Source organism: Dendrobates tinctorius, unplaced genomic scaffold (genome assembly GCF_039654945.1).
Source record: "Dendrobates tinctorius isolate UK_male_01 unplaced genomic scaffold, ASM3965494v1 ptg000016l, whole genome shotgun sequence".
NCBI classification, from domain to species: Eukaryota; Metazoa; Chordata; class Amphibia; order Anura; family Dendrobatidae; genus Dendrobates; species Dendrobates tinctorius.
The window spans coordinates 4,871,663-4,894,845 of NW_027361684.1; the positions used below are offsets into that span (position 1 = coordinate 4,871,663).

General features: G+C 46.6%; 1 protein-coding gene across 2 annotated transcripts in view; it reads right to left on the reverse strand.

The window, feature by feature from the left end:
* The window catches only part of LOC141079181 (transient receptor potential cation channel subfamily V member 3-like), a 134,190-nt gene that overhangs the window by 35,503 nt on the left and 75,504 nt on the right, over window positions 1-23,183 (reverse strand). For both annotated transcript variants that reach the window (XM_073565286.1, XM_073565282.1), the window contains exons 5-6: window positions 12,307-12,447; window positions 79-359 (exon numbers count right to left, since the gene is read on the reverse strand). In XM_073565286.1, coding sequence (XP_073421387.1) covers window positions 79-359; window positions 12,307-12,447 — 422 coding nt within the window. The remainder of the gene's footprint in view (window positions 1-78; window positions 360-12,306; window positions 12,448-23,183) is intronic.

Genomic DNA, 23,183 nt, shown 5'->3' on the forward strand with positions numbered 1-23,183 from the left:
TTGTAAATCTGAGACATTTGAATGGTAAGATTTATTTTATACTTTGTTTTATTTGTAAAATCGAATTGCAATTCTTACCTCTAATTTACCTGTCTTGGCCGCTAACTGCATTGGCGTGAGACCTTCTGTATTTTTAATATTTTCTAAACGCTTGTTTTTACAGCTGCGAATGATATTATCATACATATTTATTACAGATGTGTTGTGAGGTTTTGCATTCTCTGATACAGTAACCAGTGCATGGAGCACAGTATTTCCAAAGGAGTCCTGGATGGTGACTTTGGTCTTGCTACTTTCCATGAGCATTTTAACCACGCCTGGTTGGTTGGTACATGCAGCAAGAGCTAAAGGAGTTTCACCTAAAATATTAAAAGTGTAGTTATTCTGAACAGCTTCAATGTTTGTCTTTGCTTATATGCTAAAGGGGCTGTAAATGGTAAGAATTAAAGGGGTATTCCCATCTAATATATATATATATATATATATATATATATATATATAGCGGCAGTAAGGTGAATCATAGAACCACACTGAACCCGCTGGAGAGCGTTGCAGATACAGCCATTGTGTCAGGAACACCGCACTGAACTTGCTCACTGAGCCAGTGCGCGTGTCCTGAGTAAAGCGAACAGTGCTCAAAGATACCTGTGGAGCGGGCAGCAGCCGAGTAGATGCGTGCTTCAGAGCCGCAGGACCTGAAGCACGTGACTGCTAGGGGCGTGGCCTAAACTCCACAGAGCTAGGAGCTGCAAGATAACTCCTAGCAGGGTAACTGCGAGACAAAGTTACCAGGGGGCATAGACAGGGAGAATAGTCAAGACGTAGCCAGTGAGTCACACACAGAGATAGCTGCAAAGGTACAAGAGGGGCGAGCAGAGAGTAGTCAGGTCACAGGCAATGAGTCATACACAGAGATAATAACGCATTACAAAATCAACAGGCAAACTCACAACGGGAAACAGAACCGGGCCAGAACCATATAAACAAGCTATAGCAGCAAACAGGCATACAGGGGTCAGCACACTAGGCCAAAGGCAAAAGTATAACTGGCAGGGATTGAAGCTTCCCAGGGGTTTAAGAAGCTCTCCCAGAACCAGAAAGAGGCCACAATCATTAACCCCAGGTGTGCAGGTCAAAAACCTGCACCGAGCTCCAGACATTAACCCCAGGTGTGCAGCTCAAAAACCTGCACTGGGATCATGACACATTGCTGTGGTTACAACGCAAAATAAAAGACAGTGTGGACTTGGTCAAGCTGTTTAACCAAGTCAGATTTAGGAAAACCTGACACGGGCTTTAATTTTTTGGAGAGATCTGTAGGAAGGTAGTGGGATGGATCTCTCCCTCCACTCCGGGTCTTGGGAGTGGCCTATGTCTAAGATTCCCTTTTAAACTTTCAGTTAAGTTTTGGGTGTGTCAGTATTTTTTTTCCAAGCAACAGAACTTCTGCTCTGTGCACGTCAGGTCTGTGTGAGACTAAACACAGGTCAAAGCCAGAGAGAACAAAACCATTGCCACGACCATGAGTTACTCAATGGTGCAGTCATCCATGGCAACAGACTGTTACGGATGATCCGGCTGCGAACCAGAGGATAACGCTTAAGTTTCTTTTCATAAGTTGCCAAAAACAAAGACATTTTAGTTAAACTAACTTGGGTCACTGCCTCATTACTGCACTGCCATGAAGGCCTCTGCCTTACATATGGTGAAGAATGTGGGCATGTGAAAACTAAGGCATACCCCAAAGAAAACTGCATGTCCGTAATAAAGCCTGCAACATTACAACTCCTACCTACAGACAACATGGAGGAACTCCTACAGCAGATTATCAACTCCATTTGCAAATAGCAGCAGACTAACCGTCGGTTAGCACGACAGATTTCAGCTCTACGAGAGACACCCACACCAACAACCCTAGTGTCATGATCCAGGTTGGATATGACAGGTTTTGAATAAGTAACCTTTTTTTTTCCTTTGAGCTGGTTGCTTAGAGTTAGTTTTGCCCCCGGTGGCCATTATGGTTATTACACAGTGGCGTCTTTTGTTCTAGTTTGCCCCCGGTGGTGGTTAGTGTTATTGCACATGATAATGAAGCAGGTGTGATTCCTTGGGTCCTGCTTATAAAGGTGTAGCAGGTGGTTTCACTGACTGTGGGTGATATTGGTCTTTTCCAATCATCCTTGATGAAGGAAGGAACTTGAGAAGAGTCCTGGGCAGCTCAGTCAGAATCCTGGAGTGGCAGCTATGGTGTCAGCGAGGAGTTCTTGCAAAGCTTGGAGGAGTGGCAGCTATGGGTTCAGTGTGGAGTTCTTGCAAAGCTTGGTGGAGTGGCAGCTATGGTGTCAGCGAGTAGTTCTTGCAAAGCTTGGTGGAGTGGCAGCTATGGTGAAAGCTGCACTCAGATGCTGGACTCTGTTGCTGGAAGAGCTGCACTCAGATGCTGGACTCTGTTGCTAGAAAGCTGCACTTGGGTGCTAGACTCTGTTGCTTTAAAGCTGCACTCAGGTGTCAGACTCTGTTGCTGGGAGCATTGGCAACAGAGCAAAGCTAAGTGGTATTTCCCTGTTTGTCACTTTCCTCAATGTGTGTTTTAGTGCAGTGGTGGGATTAGTTTCTGCACCATCCACTTCACTAGTAAGGGATTGGTTCAGGGCGAGCTAGGGATTTCAGGTATCCTGATCAGTGCCCGGTGCGGAACCGGCCTAGGGATCGGTAGGAGTGTAGAGACACTGACTCAGGGGAGTGCAGGAGGTCTCCACGTCCCCGTTCCCTATCGCAGGGCCACCATTGTAATTGTTTTCCTGGTTTTCCCCTTTATTCTGAAATTTGCCCTGCTGGAGGCGGTGTATCCAGACATACGTGTACTACTGAAATTCGCCTGCTGGAGGTGGTGTATCTGGCTACACGTTCTATTATTTAAATTCGCCCTGCTGGAGGTGGTGTATCCAGGGTCACGCGTGTCATATAAATTCGCCCTGCTGGAAGCGGTGTGTCCAGTCACACATAACCATGACATTATCACCAACCTTACACTTTTTTTTTCTGGTAGGCCTTTGGCCGGGTTCGGGCCCGTGAGTAATTGCTGCTGGGCCTCACTGAGGGGAGTGAGGAGCTGCATGGTGTATTGAAGCAGTTCCAGTGGCAGTTATCAGGGTCTGAGGCCTTCCCTCTGGCTCAACCAGAAAATCAAATTGTGGCTCTGGCAAAGAAGCCCCCAGAGTCCCTGCTGGTGAGCGGGACTTGCTCATGCACGCGGACGCACCCAGGCAGGTGGGAGGAGTGGGTGTCCCCATGGTGCTGCCTGGTATTCCCCGAGGTGTAGGGGTACTTCCCTGTGGTGAGCGGATTTGTGTTATAGTCCGTGGGGCTCATGCCAAACCTTCCATACCACCGAAGAAGCCGCCCCCTCCTGGGCGTGTGGCGTAAGGCGACCAGGGAGTGTATATTTCCTCCATACCCCCGTCTGTTATGAATGAGTCACCGAAGGAGGAAAAAACAAAAATACAAGCTAAATCCAGAAAACCGGAGAGGTTGGTAGCTATCGGATTGCAGACCCCTGATCCTATCCACAACAACTAACAGTAGTCGTGGGGGGTTCCTACGATGCCCTAGACCCCTCGATCACAGCCATAGAACTAAATAGGCCTAAAGAAAGAAAGGGGAAATCTAAACTGCCCCAGAGCAGACCCCAAAGCAATAGGCAGCCCCCAACATATAATGACGGTGAAGCAAGATGAAAACACTAACACAGATAGAAAGATAGGTTGAGCAAACGATGGGGCCCAAGCTAACTAAAAAGGACAGGACAGAAAAGCTGCTGTCTGCAATCCGTAAAAAACCCTACCAGAAAATGTCCCAACCGTCTGATAGGATAAACAGGCCCTGAAGTCGCTAGGACTTCAAAATGACTATATCAGCACTCAGGTAAATTCTGAAGACAGAGCAAAGAGACAAACTGATCAGAGACAAAAATGGAACTCAGCATACCCCCGACCGGGGATGGCTGAATTCCAAAAAACAAGGTAAACAAAACTAATAAGTTCAATAGCAGAGCAAAAACTTATCTTTGGGAAGCAGGAATCAGACTGGTCTCCAAGAATCCAGCAGAGAAATCACCAGCGACTCAGAAGGGCGTCAGAAGTTCCTGTTACCCAGTCATCATCTACCAGATCAGGTGTTTGGTAATCAGCCTCACTACCTTCCTTCACCAGAAGAGGGAGTTCATCAGACATCGACGGTGAAGGGGAAAATGAACTCACAACAGTACCTCCCCCCTTGAGGAGGGGTCACCGAACCCTCATCCACGCCACCAGGCCGATCAGGATGGGCCCGATGAAAGGCACGAACCAATCTTTCGGCATGAATATCGGATGCAGGGACCCAAGAATTATCCTCCTGGCCATAACCCTTCCATTTAACCAAATACTGGAGTCCCCGTCTAGCCAGGCGAGAATCCAGTATCTTCTCAACCTCATATTCCACATTACCTTCAACCAGTACCGGGTCAGGAGGTGCCACCACAGGAACTACTGGCTCAACAAACCTCTTTAACAGAGACTTATGAAACACGTTATGGATCTTAAATGTAACAGGAAGAGCCAATCGAAAAGAGACTGGATTAAGAATCTCCAAAATCTTGTAAGGTCCAATAAATCTAGGCTTAAACTTTGGAGAAGCCACCTTCATAGCGATATTCTTTGATGACAACCAAACCATATCACCCACCTTAAACTGGGGACCAATGGTCCTATGCCGGTTGGAAAACCACTGGGCCTTTTCCTGGGAGAGAGACAACTTATCAACCACTTGGTCCCAGATCTGGTGCATTCTCTCCACCACAGTGTCAACACCTGGGCAGGCAGAAGGCTCCACCTGCCCTGAAGAGAATCGAGGATGAAACCCAAAGTTACAAAAAAACGGTGACATCAAAGTGGCAGAACTAGCTCTATTATTTAAAGCAAATTGGGCCAGGTGCAAAAATGAGACCCAATCATCCTGATCAGCAGAAATAAAACATCTCAAATACAACTCCAAAGTCTGGTTTGTTCTCTCCGTCTGCCCATTGGTCTGAGGGTGAAACGGAGAGGAGAAGGACAACTGAATTCCCAGCTTGGAACAGAAAGTCCTCCAAAATCTAGACACAAACTGAACTCCTCTGTCAGATACAATGTTCTCAGGAATCCTGTGCAAGCGAACCACCTGGGGCACCAACTCAGAGGAAGATGGCATCTTAGGGAGTGGTACAAGATGGACCATCTTAGAGAATCTATCACAAATCACCCAAATAACAGTCATTCTCTGAGAGACAGGCATATCAGAGATAAAATCCATTGAAATATGGGTCCATGGCCTCCTGGGCACCGGCAAAGGCATCAACAATCCACTAGAGCGAGAACAAGGTTTAGAACGAGAGCAAGTCCCACAGGACTGCACAAAATTCCTGACATCACTAGACAAGGCGGGCCACCAAAAAGACCGACTCACCAAATCTCTAGTACCAAAAATACCTGGATGACCAGCCAATGCAGAGCAATGAACTTCAGACATCACTCTCTTCCTCCACTGGTCAGGAACATACAATTTTCCAATGGGACAACGCTCAGGTTTGTCCTCCTGAAACTCTTCCAGAGCACGTCTCAAATTGGGCGAGATGGCAGAAAGAACTACCCCCTCACCTAAGATGGTAGCAGGCTTGGTCACAACAGGAGAATCAGCAAAGAAACTCCTAGAGAGGGCATCTGCCTTGACATTCTTAGTGCCCGGAAGGAAAGAGACCACAAAATCAAAACGTGTAAAAAACAAAGCCCACCTAGCCTGTCTAGGGTTCAAGCGTTTGGCCGACTCCAGGTAAATCAAATTCTTGTGGTCAGTGAGGACCACGACTTGGTGTTTAGCTCCCTCCAACCAATGTCTCCACTCCTCAAATGCCCATTTCATGGCTAACAGTTCCCGATTCCCCACATCATAGTTACGTTCAGATGGAGAGAACTTTCGGGAAAAGAAAGCACAGGGATTCATTTTAGATGTTACAGGATCCTTTTGCGACAAAACAGCTCCTGCACCAATCTCAGAAGCATCCACCTCTACCTGGAACCGGAGCGAGACATCAGGTTGCCGCAAAACCGGAGCAGAAGTGAATCTTCGCTTCAGCACCTGAAAGGAAGAAACAGCCTCCGGAGACCAATTCAACACATCAGCACCCTTCTTAGTCAGATCAGTCAATGGCTTGGCAATACTAGAAAATTTTGCTATAAATTTCCGATAAAAATTAGCAAAACCCAAAAACTTCTGGATGGCCTTCAAAGAAGTGGGCTGAACCCAATCATAAAAAGGCCTGTACCTTGGCCGGGTCCATTTCAATAGCTGACGGAGACAAAATAAATCCCAAAAATGAAATCCTCTGTACCCCAAAAAGGCATTTCGATCCTTTGACATACAGGGAATTCTCCTTCAAGATCCGGAACACAGTCCGAACATGTTCCACATGAGAATCCCAATCCTTGGAGAAGATCAAAATATCATCCAGATAGATAATCAAAAATTTATCCACAAAGTCTCGGAAAATGTCGTTCATGAAGCACTGGAAGACAAGGGGCATTAGTGAGCCCAAAAGGCATCACCAGGTACTCAAAATGTCCCTCCAGAGTATTAAACGCCGTCTTCCATTCATCCCCATGCTTAATGTGGATAAGATTAAACGCCCCCCTGAGGTCAAGCTTGGTAAACCAGCAAGCACCTTTAACTCTGGAGAATAGATCTGAAATCAGGGGTAACGGATACTGATATTTAATAGTAATTTTGTTGAGGGCACGATAATCAATACAAGGCCTTAATGAACCATCCTTTTTGGCCACGAAAAAAAACCCGGCACCTAAGGGTGAAGAGGATTGTCTAATATGACCCTTCTCCAACGCCTCCTTAATATAGGATTGCATAGCCTCGTGCTCGGGTACAGATAAATTGAAGAGCCGACCCTTGGGAAATTTACACCCAGTGCTCAGTTCAATTGCACAGTCATAACTCCTATGAGGAGGTAAAGACGCAGACTCATTCTCACTAAATACATCATAAAAGTCCGCCAAATAGTCAGGAACATCATGCGACTGAGGAGAGGTGTAAAAAAACGGAGCCTCACTAAAGGCACACCGACAACCCCAACTCACCACAGACACAGATTTCCAATCCAAAACTGGATTATGAATTTGCAACCAGGGAAACCCCAGAACAATGGTATCATGCAAATTATGCAAAACCAAAAATCTAAAAACAAAAACACAAATATCCTGAACTAAAAAGTAAAAAATATACTGCAAATAATGCATAAAGGTAATAATAATAATAATAATAATAATAATAATAATAATAATAATAATAATAATAAGGGTATTTAGTAAACATAATTTTGATCAAAATAATGTACAAGCCATCCCGCCACGTCACGGCAACCCTTGTGGGACAGTCCCTACTCTAGTATTTAAAACCTTTTCACTTGCCAAGTGGCGTGAATGTGAATAAGGGTTGAGCGGCTGAACCACTAGTAACAGCTTAGGCCAGACTGGATGGCTTTCCCAGCTCAGAAAGAGGGCGGTCACACCCATATATGCACTGAATGCACAATGAAATGAATAAAAAATGAATCTGAACTGAGAAAAGTAAGTTAATGTGTATGCACAATGTAAGTGCATATTAACACATGACCATTAACCAGAGAAAACAAAAAACAAAAAACACAAATATCCTGAACTAAAAAGTAAACAAATATATATGGACCATCTTAGAGAATCTATCACAAATCACCCAGATAACAGTCATTCTCTGAGAGACAGGCATATCAGAAATAAAATCCATTGAAATATGGGTCCATGGCCTCCTGGGCACCGGCAAAGGCATCAACAACCCACTAGAGCGAGAACAAGGTTTAGACCGGGAGCAAGTCCCACAGGACTGCACAAAATTCCTGACATCACGAGATAAGGTGGGCCACCAAAAAGACCGACTCACCAAATCTCTAGTACCAAAAATACCTGGATGACCAGCCAATGCAGAGCAATGAACTTCAGACATTACTCTCTTCCTCCACTGGTCAGGAACATACAATTTTCCAATGGGACAACGCTCAGGTTTGTCCTCCTGAAACTTTTCCAGAGCACGTCTCAAATCGGGCGAGATGGCAGAAAGAACCACCCCCTCACCTAAGAGGGTAGCAGGCTTTGTCACAATAGGAGAATCAGCAAAGAAACTCCTAGAGAGGGCGTCTGCCTTGACATTCTTAGTGCCCGGAAGAAAAGAGACCACAAAATCAAAACGTGTGAAAAACAAGGCCCACCTAGCCTGTCTAGGATTCAAGCGTTTGGCCGACTCAAGGTAAATCAAATTCTTGTGGTCAGTGAGGACCAAGACTTGATGTCTAGCTCCCTCCAACCAATGTCTCCACTCCTCAAATGCCCATTTCATGGCTAACAGTTCCCGATTCCCCACATCATAGTTGAGTTCGGATGGGGAGAACTTTCGGGAAAAGAAAGCACAGGGATTCATTTTAGATGTTACTGGATCTTTTTGGGACAAAACAGCTCCTGCACCAATCTCAGAAGCGTCCACCTCTACCTGAAACGGGAGTGAGACATCAGGTTGCCGCAAAACCGGAGCAGAAGTGAACCTCCGCTTCAGCTCCTGAATGGAAGAAACAGCCTCTGGAGACCAATGCAGCACATCAGCACCCTTCTTAGTCAAATCAGTCAATGGTTTGGCAATACCAGAAAAATTAGATTTAAATTTACGATAAAAATTAGCAAAACCCAAAAACTTCTGGAGGGCCTACAAAGAAGTGGGCTGAACACAATCATAAATGTTCTGTACCTTGGCCGGGTCCATTTCAATAGTTGACGGAGACAAAATAAATCCCAAAAATGAAATCCTCTGTACACCAAAAAGGCATTTCGATCCCTTAACATACAGGGAATTCTCCCTCAAAATCCGGAACACAGTCCGAACATGTTCCACATGAGAGTCCCAATCCCTGGAAAAGATCAAAATATCATCCAGATAGATGATCAAAAATTTATCCACAAAGTCCCGGAAAATATCATTCATGAAGCACTGGAAGACAGAAGGGGAATTAGTGAGCCCAAAAGGCATCACCAGGTACTCAAAATGTCCCTCCGGAGTATTAAACGCCGTCTTCCATTCATCCCCATGCTTAATGCGAATAAGATTATACGCCCCCCCTGAGGTCAAGCTTGGTAAACCAGCAAGCACCTTTAACTCTGGAGAATAGATCAGAAATCAAGGGTAACGGATACTGATATTTAACAGTAATTTTGTTGAGGGAACGATAGTCAAAACAAGGCCTTAATGAACCATCTTTCTTGGCCATGAAAAAAAACCCAGCACCCAAGGGTGAAGAGGATGGTCTAATATGACCCTTCTCCAACGACTCCTTAATATAAGATCGCATAGCCTCGTGCTCGGGTACAGATAAATTGAAAAGTCAACCCTTGGGAAATTTACACCCAGGGCTCAACTCAATTGCACAGTCATAACTCCTATGAGGAGGCAAAGACGCAGACTTATTATCACTAAATACATCATAAAAATCAGCCAAATAGTCAGGAACATCATGCGACTGGAGAGAGGTGGAGAAAACAGGAGCGTCACTAAAAGCACACCGACAACCCCAACTCACCACAGACACAGATTTCCAATCCAAAACTGGATTATGGATTTGCAACCAGGGAAATCCCAGAACAATGGTATCATGCAAATTATGCAACACCAAAAATCTGCAATTTTCTTGATGGTCTGGGGCGACCAGCATTACCACCTGAGTCCAAAACTGAGGTTTATTTTTCGCCAAAGGAGTAGCATCAATCCCCCTCAAAGGGATAGGCGTCCGCAGAGGTGTCATCGGAAATCCACAACGTTTAGCAAAATCCAAGTCCATTAGATTCAGGGCTGCTCCCGAATCCACAAAAGCCTTGGCGGAAAATGTGGACAGGGAGCAGATCAGAGTAATTGCCAGAAGAAACTTAGGTTGAACACCACCCACAGAAAACGTGTGTGCAAATCTTTTCTCTCGTTTAGGACAGACAGAAATATGCGAGGCATCTCCACATAAAAAACACAGCTTATTACGCCTTCTGAACTCCTGACGTTGCTCCCTGGACAAAACTCTATCACATTGCATAGGTTCAGACACTTGTTCAACAGGTGGCAACACCTCTCGTGCAGTCCTGCGTTCACGTAAACGCCGATCAACCTGAATGGCTAATGACATAGAATCGTCAAGACCAGAGGGAACAGGAAGTCCCACCATAGTATCTTTTACGGCTTCTGACAAACCCTTTCGAAAGAGAGCTGCCAAGGCATTATCATTCCAGGTAGTAAGGACCGCCCACTTTCGGAATTTTTGACAGTACAATTCTGCAGAATCTCGACCCTGGCTCAATGCCAACAGGGTCTTTTCAGCCTGATCAATAGCATTAGGTTCGTCATACAACAACCCCAAGGCTTGAAAAAATGCGTTCACATTAGTCAGAATAGGATCATCTGGTTTCAAAGAAAACGCCCAATCCTGGGGATCACCACGCAGCAAAGAGATGACAATTTTAACCTGCTGCGCGGAGCTCCCTGACGAGTTAGGCTTCAAGGCAAAAAATATTTTACAATTATTTTATATACACACTTTTTTTTTTTTTTTTTACAATTCTTTCCTGCTATTGAGTACCCTAGGATCTGCGGTATGGTGGGTGATTCTGTTATGAATGAGTCACCGTAGGAGGCAAAAACAGAAATACTAGCTAAGTCCAGAAAACCAGAGAAGTTGGCAGCTATCGGATTGCAGACCCCTGAACCTAACAACAACAACTAGCAGTAGCTGTGGGGGGTTCCTACGATGCCCTAGACCCTTCAATCACAGCCGGAGAACTACATAGCCTAAAGACAGAAAGGGAAATCTAAACTGCCCCAGAGCAGACCCCAAAGCAATAGGCAGCCCCCAACATATAATGACGGTGAAGCAAGATGAAAAAACACTCACACAGATAGAAAGATAGGCTGAGCAAAGGATGGGGCCCAAGCTAACTAAATAGGACAGAATAGAAAAGCTGCTGTCTGCAATCCGCCAAAACCCTCTCAAAAACAAGAGCCAACAGACTGATAGGGAAAAAAGCCCTGAACACGCTAGGCTTCAAAAAGACTATATCAGTACTCAGGTATTATCTGAAGACAGAGCAAAAAGGATTTCAGCTCACCCAGCAGGGAAAGGCAGAAATCCAGAAAAACAAGGCAAAACAAAACCAAAACAGAAATGCAAAAAGTAGAGCAGAAAACTTAGCTTTTGAGGAGCAGGAATCAGACTGGTCTCCAAGAATCCCTCAGAGTAACCACCCGCAAGGCAGAAGGGTGTCGGCTGCCTTATATCCAGTCAGCAATCCCAGTCACCCAGTCATCATCATTCTGCTCAGGTGCTTTGTAATCAGCCTCACTACCTTCCTTCACCAGAAGAGGGAGTTCATCAGACCTCAATGGTGAAGGGGAAAATGAACTCACAACAGGCTCCATTCCTGATAGGAGGCGCTCAGAAGGCCTATATTGACCTCACCCCGGAGGATGCCCAGGACCATGGGAAGCTCAAAAGGTGATATCCTTGCCTGAATGGGGGTTAATACTTGTGTATGGGCACAGAGAGATGTCCTGTGTATCTTTGTGGATGCCCGACCCACTAGGTCTCAGGCATTTGACTTGTTGCATTTATTAAAAAATTGCTCCAGCCTGAGATCTTGATCCCAGCCCAGATGTTAGAAAGGGTAGTAGGTGACCATTTGGTGTGACAGGACTTTGCCCCACTAAGGGTATCACGCCGACTATTTCTAGGCTAGGAGCCTTGAATAGGGACATGACCCTCTGCTGGGGTCAGTCTGAATCAAGCCCGGAATGAAGGTTGCAGGAGACCAGTTTCTCTTAAACCGGTCTTGTGGACTAGTGGTGCCACCACTATCAGGTGGTGGAGCCAAGGGCCAGGACATGTGGGCTGCCAACTTCCCCCTGACTGCTGAACCCATGAACCATGGGTTTACTCGTTTGGTACCGATGTATGCCCAGACCATCTGCACCACTGACAATGTCATTCCAGGTGGTGAACCCCATTTGTGCCAGGTGCGTGTCAACAGACACCGGGCAGAGACTGTCTTGGACCCAGGAAGCCTAGTGCCACTCATTCATGGGTCATTGATCTCCTGTTTAGAACCCGCTGAGGGGACAGTAGGGGTCATTTGTATACTTTAGTGACCACATAAATGGGTTACTTACCAAAATAAAATCCATAATTTCTGCTCTTTGGGTTAAAGAACAGTCCATGGGCACATACATTTACTTCAGCACCTTTATCCAGAAGATACTTAACAATCTTATTTTGTCGTCTTTCAATTGCTATATGCAAAGCAGTCTGACCTAGAAGACAAGGGAGTAGATTGCTCATAACATCATACATATAAAGTATGTTACATCCTACCAAGCAGTGTTCTAGTATTTCACTGCAAAATAGATATGCTTCGATTCATTTTACTTACTTATATAGCACTATTAAAAGGGTTGTTCAACCTTAGGCTACAAGTCTCCAGTCACTCTATGTGACTGCAGACTTGTCAATCCTCACATTGTGCCCAGTGCGCCAGGAGTGGCTGGTGCGTGACTGCAAGTATACAATTTGTATACATGCAGACATTGCCAACTAGACATGCGCTGCCTCGCTCAGTGCAAGTGTAGAATAAAGTTTAGTAGGAATGTGTCTGGAAGTATGCTAATCGCATGCTTGTGGTCACATGACCACTGGCTCCCAGCACCAGAGAATCCTGACAGTCCGCAGTGTGAGTTCACAAGTCTGTAGTCACAAGGACTTGTAGGCTAAGGTTAGACAACCCCTATAATTTCACAGCGCTTTACAGACATCATCATCACTGTCCCCATTGGAGCTCACAATCTAGATTCCCTATCAGTATGTCTCTGTAGTGTGGGAGGAAACCGGAGAACCCCGAGAGAACCCACACAAACATGGGGAGAAGGTTATGAGCTCATTTTCTTGTTCACCTTTGATGTCCGATGAACTCCCTCTGCTGGTGAAAGGAAGTGGTGAAACTGATTTGGATGGGAGAGACCTGTCACCTGAACAGGTGGATTGCGATTGGACATCCGGAATCTGAGTGGATATAAGGCAGCCGATGCCCTGTAGGGTTGCTGGTGATATCTCTGCTCTGAGCTGTGGCCTCCAGTTCAGTTCCTGTCTTCTAAAGCTAAGTTTTTGCTCTGTTATTGTTCCATGAGATTTTGTCTGATTTGCTTAGCTTTGTGTTCAGCTAGCCCTGGCTGGGGCATTGCTGAATTTCCATTTTTGTCCCTGATCGGTTAATTCTCTTTTGCTCTGTCTTCAGAATATATCGGAGTGCTGATATAGGGATTTTGAAGTCTAGTCACTTCAGGGCTGTTTTTCCTATCAGACGTGTTGGGACATTTTTGGTAGGGTTTTTGCGGATTGCAGCCAGCATCTTTTCTGTCCTTTCCTATCTAGTTAGTTAGGCCACATCATTTGTTCTGCCTGTCTTTCTGTCTGTGTTTGTGTTTTCAACTGTTTTCACCGTCAATACATGTTGGGGGCTGCCTATTGCTTTGGGGTCTGCTCTGGGGCAGTTTAGATTTCCCCTTTCTTTCTTTAGGCTTATTTAGTTCTCCGGCTGTGACGAGGAGTCTAGGACCACTGCAGGAACGCTCCACGGCTACTGTTAGTTGTTGTGAATAGGATCAGGGGTCTGCAATCCGCTAGCTACCAACCTCTCCCGTTTTCTGGACTTAGCTTGTATTTTTGTTTTTTCCTCCTCCGGTGACTCATTCATTAAAGAATCACCAGCCATACCGCAGATTCTAGGGTACTCAGCAGCAGGAAAGAATTGTAAAAAAAAAAAAAAAAAGTGTCATAATTTTTTTTTTTTATGTACATTTTTTCCTCTTTTTCTCTGGGGCCGTAGGAGGAATTTTTTTTTCTTAATGGATATTAAGCAATTGTCTGATCATGTGGATTTACGCCTATCTTGCTCATTCACATGCTGCTGAACCAAAGATTCCTACTCCTGATGTGTTTTTTGGGGATCGGTCTAAATTTTTGAATTTTAAGAATAATTGTAAATTATTTCTTGCCTTGAAGACTAACTCATCGGGGAGCTCTGCGCAGCAGGTTAAAATTGTCATCTCTTTGCTGCGTGGCGATCCCCAGGATTGGGCGTTTTCTTTGACACCTGGTGATCCTATTCTAACTAATGTGGATGCATTTTTTCAAGCCTTGGGGTTGTTGTATGATGAACCTAATGCTATTGATCAAGCTGAGAAAGCCCTGTTGGCTTTGAGCCAGGGTCAGGATTCTGCAGAGTCGTACTGTCAAAAATTCCGAAAGTGGGCGGTCCTTACTACCTGGAATGATGGTGCCTGGGCAGCTATCTTTCGGAAGGGTTTGTCAGAAACCGTAAAAGATACTATGGTGGGATTTCCTGTTCCCTCTGGTCTTGACGATTCTATGTCATTAGCCATTCAGGTTGATCGGCGTTTACGTGAACGTAAAATTACAGGAGAAATGTTGCCACCTGTTGAACAAATGTCTGAACCTATGCAATGTGATAGAGTTTTGTCTAGGGCGCAACGTCAGGAGTTCAGAAGGCGTAATAAGCTGTGTTTTTTCTGTGGAGATGCCTCTCATATTATTTCTGCCTGCCCTAAACGAGAGAAACGTTTTGCACACACATTTGCTGTGGGTCGTGTTCAACCTAAGTTTCTTCTGGCAATTACTCTGATCTGCTCCCTGTCCACATTTTTGGCTAAGGCTTTTGTGGATTCAGGAGCGGCTCTGAACCTGATGGACTTGGATTTTGCTAAACGTTGTGGGTTTCCAATGACACCTCTGCGGATGCCTATCCCTTTGAGGGGTATTGATGCTACTCCTTTGGCGAAGAATAAACCTCAGTTTTGGACCCAGGTGGTAATGCTGGTCGCCCCAGACCATCAAGAAAATTGCAGATTTTTGGTGTTGCATAATTTGCATGATACCATTGTTCTGGGATTTCCCTGGCTGCAAATCCATAATCCAGTTTTGGATTGGAAATCTGTGTCTGTGGTGAGTTGGGGTTGTCGGTGTGCTCTTAGTGACGCTCCTGTTTTCTCCACCTCTCTCCAGTTGCATGATGTTCCTGACTATTTGGCTGATTTTTATGATGTATTTAGTGATAATAAGTCTGAGTCTTTGCCTCCTCATAGGAGTTATGACTGTGCAATTGAGTTGAGCCCTGGGTGTAAATTTCCCAAGGGTTGACTTTTCAATTTATCTGTACCCGAGCACGAGGCTATGCGATCTTATATTAAGGAGTCATTGGAGAAGGGTCATATTAGACCATCCCCTTCACCCTTGGGTGCTGGTTTTTTTTTCATGGCCAAGAAAGGTGGTTCATTAAGGCCTTGTATTGACTATCGTTCCCTCAACAAAATTACTGTTAAATATCAGTATCCGTTACCCCTGATTTCTGATCTATTCTCCAGAGTTAAAGGTGCTTGCAATGGCGGATCTTAATAGGGGCGGATGGGGCGGTCGCCCCGGACCCAAGGTTTTTTGGGGGCCCAGGGCAGTGGCGTATCCAGGGGGGGCAGGCAGCAGGGGGGCGCAGTCGAGCCGCCCGGCCGCCTAATGCAGCGGTCCGCAGTATGCCAGTATCCCCCCCCGGCGGCTGTGTTATGCCGCTACCAGTCCTGGGAGTCGGCGGTTCTCTGTGTCGGCTGTCAAGCTGACAGCCGACGCAGAGAAGGAGGCCGCGCCGACTCCCAGGCAGCAATTGTACTTGGCGTCTATAGACGCCAGTACAATAGAAGCTCTGACCACCGGGTCAGAGCGACGTCAGCAGCGTGATCAGGTCATGTGATCACGCTGCTGACGTCACTCCCGGCGCCCAGAGCGAACACTGGTGGTAAGTGTGCTCCTCTGTGGAGCTGAAGAACCACCAAAGATGGGGATGGGGGTTAATGAGCGGAGATGGGGGTTAATGAGTGGAGAGGGGGGTTAATGTGGGGGTGGGGGTTAATGAGTGGAGATGGGGGTTAATGAGTGGAGAGGGGGGTTAATGAGTGGAGATGGGGGTTAATGAGTGGAGAGGGGGGTTAATGTGGGGGTGGGGGTTAATGAGTGGAGATGGGGGTTAATGAGTGGAGATGGGGGTTAATGAGTGGAGAGGGGGGTTAATGTGGGGGTTAATGAGTGGAGATGGGGATTAATGAGTGGAGAGGGGGGATAATGAGTGGAGATGGGGGTTAATGAGTGGAGATGGGGGTTAATGAGTGGAGATGGGGGTTAATGAGTGGAGATGGGGATTAATGTGCGGGGGTTAATGAGTGGAGATGGGATTAATGTGGGGATGGGGGTTAATGAGTGGGGGGGGTTAATGAGTGGAGATGGGGTTAATGTGTGGGGGTTAATGAGTGGAGATGGGGGTTAATGAGTGGAGATGGGATTAATGTGGGGATGGGGGTTAATGAGTGGGAGGGTTAATGAGTGGAGAGGGGGGTTAATGTGGGGGTGGGGGTTAATGAGTGGAGATGGGGGTTAATGAGTGGAGATGGGGGTTAATGAGTGGAGATGGGGGTTAATGAGTGGAGATGGGGATTAATGTGCGGGGGTTAATGAGTGGAGATGGGGATTAATGTGCGGGGGTTAATGAGTGGAGATGGGATTAATGTGGGGATGGGGGTTAATGAGTGGAGATGGGGGTTAATGAGTGGAGATGGGGGTTAATGAGTGGAGATGGGATTAATGTGGGGATGGGGCTTAATGAGTGGAGATGGGGTTAATGTGGGGATTGGGGTTAATGAGTGGAGATGGGGGTTAATGAGTGGAGATGGGGGTTAATGAGTGGAGATGGGGGATTAATGAGTGGAGATGGGGGATTAATGAGTGGAGATGGGGGTTAATGTGTGGAGGGGTTAATGAGTGGAGATGGGGGGATTTGGAGTGGGGGTACATAATGTGTGGGGGGATTTGGAGTGGGGGTACATAATGTGTGGGGGGATTTGGGAGTAGGGACGAGGGGTTATTGAGTGGGGATGGGGGGGTACTTAATGTGTGTGGGGGATTGGGGATGGGGGGATTTGGAGTGGGGATGGTATTTAATGTATGCGGGGAGATTTGAGGACACAAAATGAAGAGTATGTATGAGGGCATGTATGAGGAAACAGTATGGGGGATGGGTGCAGACAGTAAGGGGTGCGAACGGGTGAATGCATGTGGACACAGTATGGGGAGTCGGGGATATGTGTGAGCAGACAGTATAGAGAGTGAGGGGTTAAATATATGAGGAGACAGTATGAGGAGGGAGGGGAATAGTGTGAGGAGACAGTATATTGCAGATATTTGTATTTAGGGGCATTATAATGACCATTTTATCTTTAAGGGGATCGTGTGGAGATTTGCTGCAGAAGACCGGAGAAGATGGAAGTCTGCAGAGACGAGATGTGGATGAGCAAACTCATCATGGGGTCTGGACAAGAAGAAGAAAAGGAGAACGACTCCAGACATGACGTCATCTATAAGGTACCTGGATGTAAATATTATTTGTGATATTGACTAATTCACATGTTTTTTATTTATGTCAGGAGCATTACAGGGGTTGTCCAGGTCTGTGCTGAGTCTGCAGACATTCTATGTGACTGCAGACTTCTGAATTCTCACAGTGCTCACTGAATGCTGTCAGGATTCTCTCGTGCTGGTAATTTACATACATGCGGTCACATGCTGACTAGACATGTGTGGCCTCACTCAATGAAAGTGAACGGAGCGAGGCCGGGCACGTCTAGTTGGAATGTGGCCAGAAGTATACAAATCACATACTTGTGTTGACATGACTGTATATCGGCAAGGGAGAATCCTAAATGTGTGCAGTGCATTCGTTGTGAGAATTCAGAAGCTGCAATGTCAGGATTCAGCTCTGCAGGTTCCAGTACTCATCACATGGACACCTCACTCATATGCGATTTTCATAGTTATGGTCCTGTGACAACGAGCTTCTCTTCCTGCTTTCAGTTTTTTACTGAACATTGAGAGCATTAGGAAGAGCAGCTCGTGGGTACATGACTAACTGTGCAAGTCGCATATGTACTTGGGGGGGGGGGCGCCGAACCAAATTCTTGCCCCGGGTGCCAGAAAGCCTAGATACGCCTCTGGCCCAGGGGCAGGGGCCCAGGGGCGGGCTGGGCCGGGTGGCAGAGAGGCAAATGCCCCCCCGGACCGCTCCCCCAGCACCTGTACAGGGCCGGCCGTGCCCTGTGCTGTGACGCCGCCGGCAGCAGACAGCCACCCGCGTCACATTCTATGAGGGGCCGGGAGCTGTGCACGGCCGTCACCTTGACGGCTGCTCAGCTCCGGCTGTACTTCCGGGTCAGATGTCGGGCGTGCGCGATGACGTCATCGTGCACGCGCCGACATGTCCCGGAGGATGCTGAAAGCAGAGGCGCTGCTGGGGAGCGAGCCGGCTGTGAGGTAAGTATGGGGAACTTTTTTTATTTTTTTTTATTTATAAAATGAATTAAATGGGGGAGGGGGTGAGTGGGGGCTGTACACAATGAAGGGGGGGTGACTGGGGCCTGTATATGATGAAGGGGGGGTGACTGGGGCCTGTATATGATGAAGGAGGGGTGACTGGGGCCTGTATATGATGAAGGGGGGGTGACTGGGGGCTGTATATGATGAAGGGGGGGTGACTGGGGCCTGTATATGATGAAGGTGGGGTGACTGGGGGCTGTATATGATGAAGGGGGGGTGACTGGGGTTGTACAGGATGAAGGGGGTGAGTGGGGGCTTCACATGATGAAGGGGGGTGAGTGGGGCTGCACATGATGAAGGGGGGGTGAGTGGGGCTGCACATGATGTGGGGGTAAAATTAACTGCACATGATGATGGGGTAGTGGGGCTGCACATGAAGTTGGGGGGGAAGGGGACTGCACATGATAAAATGGAAGGGGGGATAAGGGGCTGCAAATGATGAAGCGGCACTGCAGATGAAGTGAGTGGGTGATAGGGGACTGCAATGGATGAAGTAAGGGGACTTCAAATTAAAGTGGGGACATTAAAGTGGATCCCCTATGGCCAGGATCACGTTGGGCGATTTTGTGCGTATTGGCCGTAGGCCTACAGCTTATGTGCAACGTCTTTTTAGGCCATGTCCACACGTGGCGGAATGGTGGCGGGTTTTCCGTATGGACCCGCAGCAAACCAAGTGCTGCGGTCCGTACGGCTGTCAATTCCCGCACGGGGACCGCAGCGTTCAGGTGGGAAGGGGGGTACAGGGGCCCAGGTTTTATGAACAGCCCCGGGCCCATAGTCCACTTAATCCGCCACTGGGTGCTTGCTGGTTTACCAAGCTTGACCTCAGGGGGGTGTATAATCTTATTCGCATTAAGCATGAGGATGAATGGAAGACGTCGTTTAATACTCCGGAGGGACATTTTGAGTACCTGGTGATGCCTTTTGGGCTCACTAATTCCCCTTCTGTCTTCCAGTGCTTCATGAATGATATTTTCCGGGACTTTGTGGATAAATTTTTGATCATCTATCTGGATGATATTTTGATCTTTTCCAGGGATTGGGACTCTCATGTGTTACATGTTCGGACTGTGTTCCGGATTTTGAGGGAGAATTCCCTGTATGTTAAGGGATCGAAATGCCTTTTTGGTGTACAGAGGATTTCATTTTTGGGATTTATTTTGTCTCCGTCAACTATTGAAATGGACCCGGCCAAGGTACAGGCCATTTATGATTGGGTTCAGCCCACTTCTTTGAAGGCCCTCCAAAAGTTTTTGGGTTTTGCTAATTTTTATCGTAAATTTAAATCTAATTTTTCTGGTATTGCCAAACCATTGACTGATTTGACTAAGAAGGGTGCTGATGTGCTGAATTGGTCTCCAGAGGCTGTTTCTTCCATTCAGGAACTGAAGCGGAGGTTCACTTCTGCTCCGGTTTTGCGGCAACCTGATGTCTCACTCCCGTTTCAGGTAGAGGTGGACGCTTCTGAGATTGGCGCAGGAGCTGTTTTGTCCCAAAAAGATCCGGTAACATCTAAAATGAATCCCTGTGCTTTCTTTTCCCGAAAGTTCTCCCCATCCGAACTCAACTATGATGTGGGGAATCGGGAACTGTTAGCCATGAAATGGGCATTTGAGGAGTGGAGACATTGGTTGGAGGGAGCTAGACATCAAGTCTTGGTCCTCACTGACCACAAGAATTTGATTTACCTTGAGTCGGCCAAACGCTTGAATCCTAGACAGGCTAGGTGGGCCTTGTTTTTCACACGTTTTGATTTTGTGGTCTCTTTTCTTCCGGGCACTAAGAATGTCAAGGCAGACGCCCTCTCTAGGAGTTTCTTTGCTGATTCTCCTATTGTGGCAAAGCCTGCTACCCTCTTAGGTGAGGGGGTGGTTCTTTCTGCCATCTCGCCCGATTTGAGACGTGCTCTGGAAAAGTTTCAGGAGGACAAACCTGAGCGTTGTCCCATTGGAAAATTGTATGTTCCTGACCAGTGGAGGAAGAGAGTAATGTCTGAAGTTCATTGCTCTGCATTGGCTGGTCATCCAGGTATTTTTGGTACTAGAGATTTGGTGAGTCGGTCTTTTTGGTGGCCCACCTTATCTCGTGATGTCAGGAATTTTGTGCAGTCCTGTGGGACTTGCTCCCGGTCTAAACCTTGTTCTCGCTCTAGTGGGTTGTTGATGCCTTTGCCGGTGCCCAGGAGGCCATGGACCCATATTTCAATGGATTTTATTTCTGATATGCCTGTCTCTCAGAGAATGACTTTTATCTGGGTGATTTGTGATAGATTCTCTAAGATGGTCCATCTTGTACCACTCCCTAAGTTGCCATCTTCCTCAGAGTTGGTGCCCTTGTTTTTGCAACAGGTGGTTCGCTTGCATGGGATTCCTGAGAACATTGTGTCTGACAGAGGAGTTCAGTTTTTTTCTAGATTTTGGAGGACTTTTTGTTCCAAGCTGGGAATTCAGTTGTCCTTCTCCTCTCCGTTTCACCCTCAGACCAATGGGCAGATGGAGAGAACAAACCAGACTTTGGAGTCTTATTTGAGATGTTTTATCTCTGCTGATCAGGATGATTGGGTCTCATTTTTGCCCTTGGCCGAATTTGCTTTAAATAATAGAGCTAGTTCTGCCACTTTGATGTCACCTTTTTTTTGTAACTTTGGGTTTCATCCTCGATTCTCTTCATGGCAGGTGGAGTCTTCTGCCTGCCCAGGTGTTGACACTGTGGTGGAGAAAATTCACCAGATTTGGGACCAAGTGGTGGATAAGTTGTCTCTCTCCCAGGAAAAGGCCCAGCGGTTTTCCAACCGGCATAGGACCATTGGTCCCCAGTTTAAGGTGGGTGATATGGTTTGGTTGTCATCAAAGAATATCTCTATGAAGGTGGCTTCTCCAAAGTTTAAATCTAGATTTATTGGACCTTACAAGATTTTGGAGATTCTTAATCCAGTCTCTTTTCGATTGGCTCTTCCTGTTACATTTAAGATCCATAATGTGTTTCATAAGTCTCTGTTGAAGAGGTTTGTTGAGCCAGTAGTTCCTGTGGTGGCACCTCCTGACCCTGTATTGGTTGAAGGTAATGTGGAATATGAGGTTGAGAAGATACTGGATTCTCGTCTGGCTAGACGGAGACTCCAGTATTTGGTTAAGTGGAAGGGTTATGGCCAGGAGGATAATTCTGGGGTCTCTGCATCCGATATTCATGCTGAAAGATTGGTTCGTGCTTTTCATCGGGCCCATCCTGATCGGCCTGGTGGCGTGGATGAGGGTTCGGTGACCCCTCCTCAAGGGGGAGGTACTGTTATGAGCTCATTTTCTCGTTCACCTTTGATGTCCGATGAACTCCCTCTGCTGGTGAAAGGAGGTGGTGAAACTGATTTGGATGGGAGAGACCTGTCACCTGAACAGGTGGATTGCGATTGGACATCCGGAATCTCTGAGTGGATATAAGGCAGCCGACGCCCTGTAGGGTTGCTGGTGATTTCTCTGCTCTGAGCTGTGGCCTCCAGTTCAGTTCCTGTCTTCTAAAGCTAACTTTTTGCTCTGTTATTGTTCCATGAGAATTTGTCTGATTTGCTTAGTTTTGTGTTCAGCTAGCCCCGGCTGGGGCGTTGCTGAATTTCCATTTTTGTCCCTGATCGGTTAATTCTCTTTTGCTCTGTCTTCAGAATATATCGGAGTGCTGATATAGGGATTTTGAAGTCTAGTGACTTCAGGGCTGTTTTTCCTATCAGACGTGTTAGGACATTTTTGGTAGGGTTTTTGCGGATTGCAGCCAGCATCTTTTCTGTCCTTTCCTATCTAGTTAGTTGGGCCCCATCGTTTGCTCTGCCTGTCTTTCTGTCTGTGTTTGTGTTTTCATCTGTTTTCACCGTCAATACATGTTGGGGGCTGTCTATTGCTTTGGGGTCTGCTCTGGGGCAGTTTAGATTTCCCCTTTCTTTCTTTAGGCTTATTTAGTTCTCCGGCTGTGACGAGGCGTCTAGGACCACCGTAGGAACGCTCCACGGCTACTGTTAGTTGTTGGGAATAGGATCAGGGGTCTGCAATCCGCTAGCTACCAACCTCTCCAGTTTTCTGGACTTAGCTTGTATTTTTGTTTTTTCCTCCTCAGGTGACTCATTCATAACAGGAGAACATACAAACTCCTTGCAGATGTTGTCCTTGGTGGGATTTTAACCCAGGACCCCAGAACTGCAAAGCTGTAGCGCTAACTACTGAGCCACTGTGCTAACCACTGAGCCACTGTGCTGTTCAGCTTATAGGAAAGCAATCACTGAAGACTAGGGACGGGACACTCTCTGACAAGCACTATATAGGAGAACATTGTCTGGCACACACTGCATCAATGGGCAACCTCTGTCCTGATATCTATAAGTTTCTCTCTAGTGGGCAGAGTTTATAAAACACTCCCTAGCAGTGCACAGGTCTGACAAGCACTATAAATAGTTGCACTGATTATGAGGCATTCTGATACTGCATTTGGGGAACTGTATGGCAGGCAGTACGAATACGGTAGTTCTTTGATGCTGAATGAGCAGGCACTTAATATAGGTGAACCTAGAAAACACTTTTTATGAAGG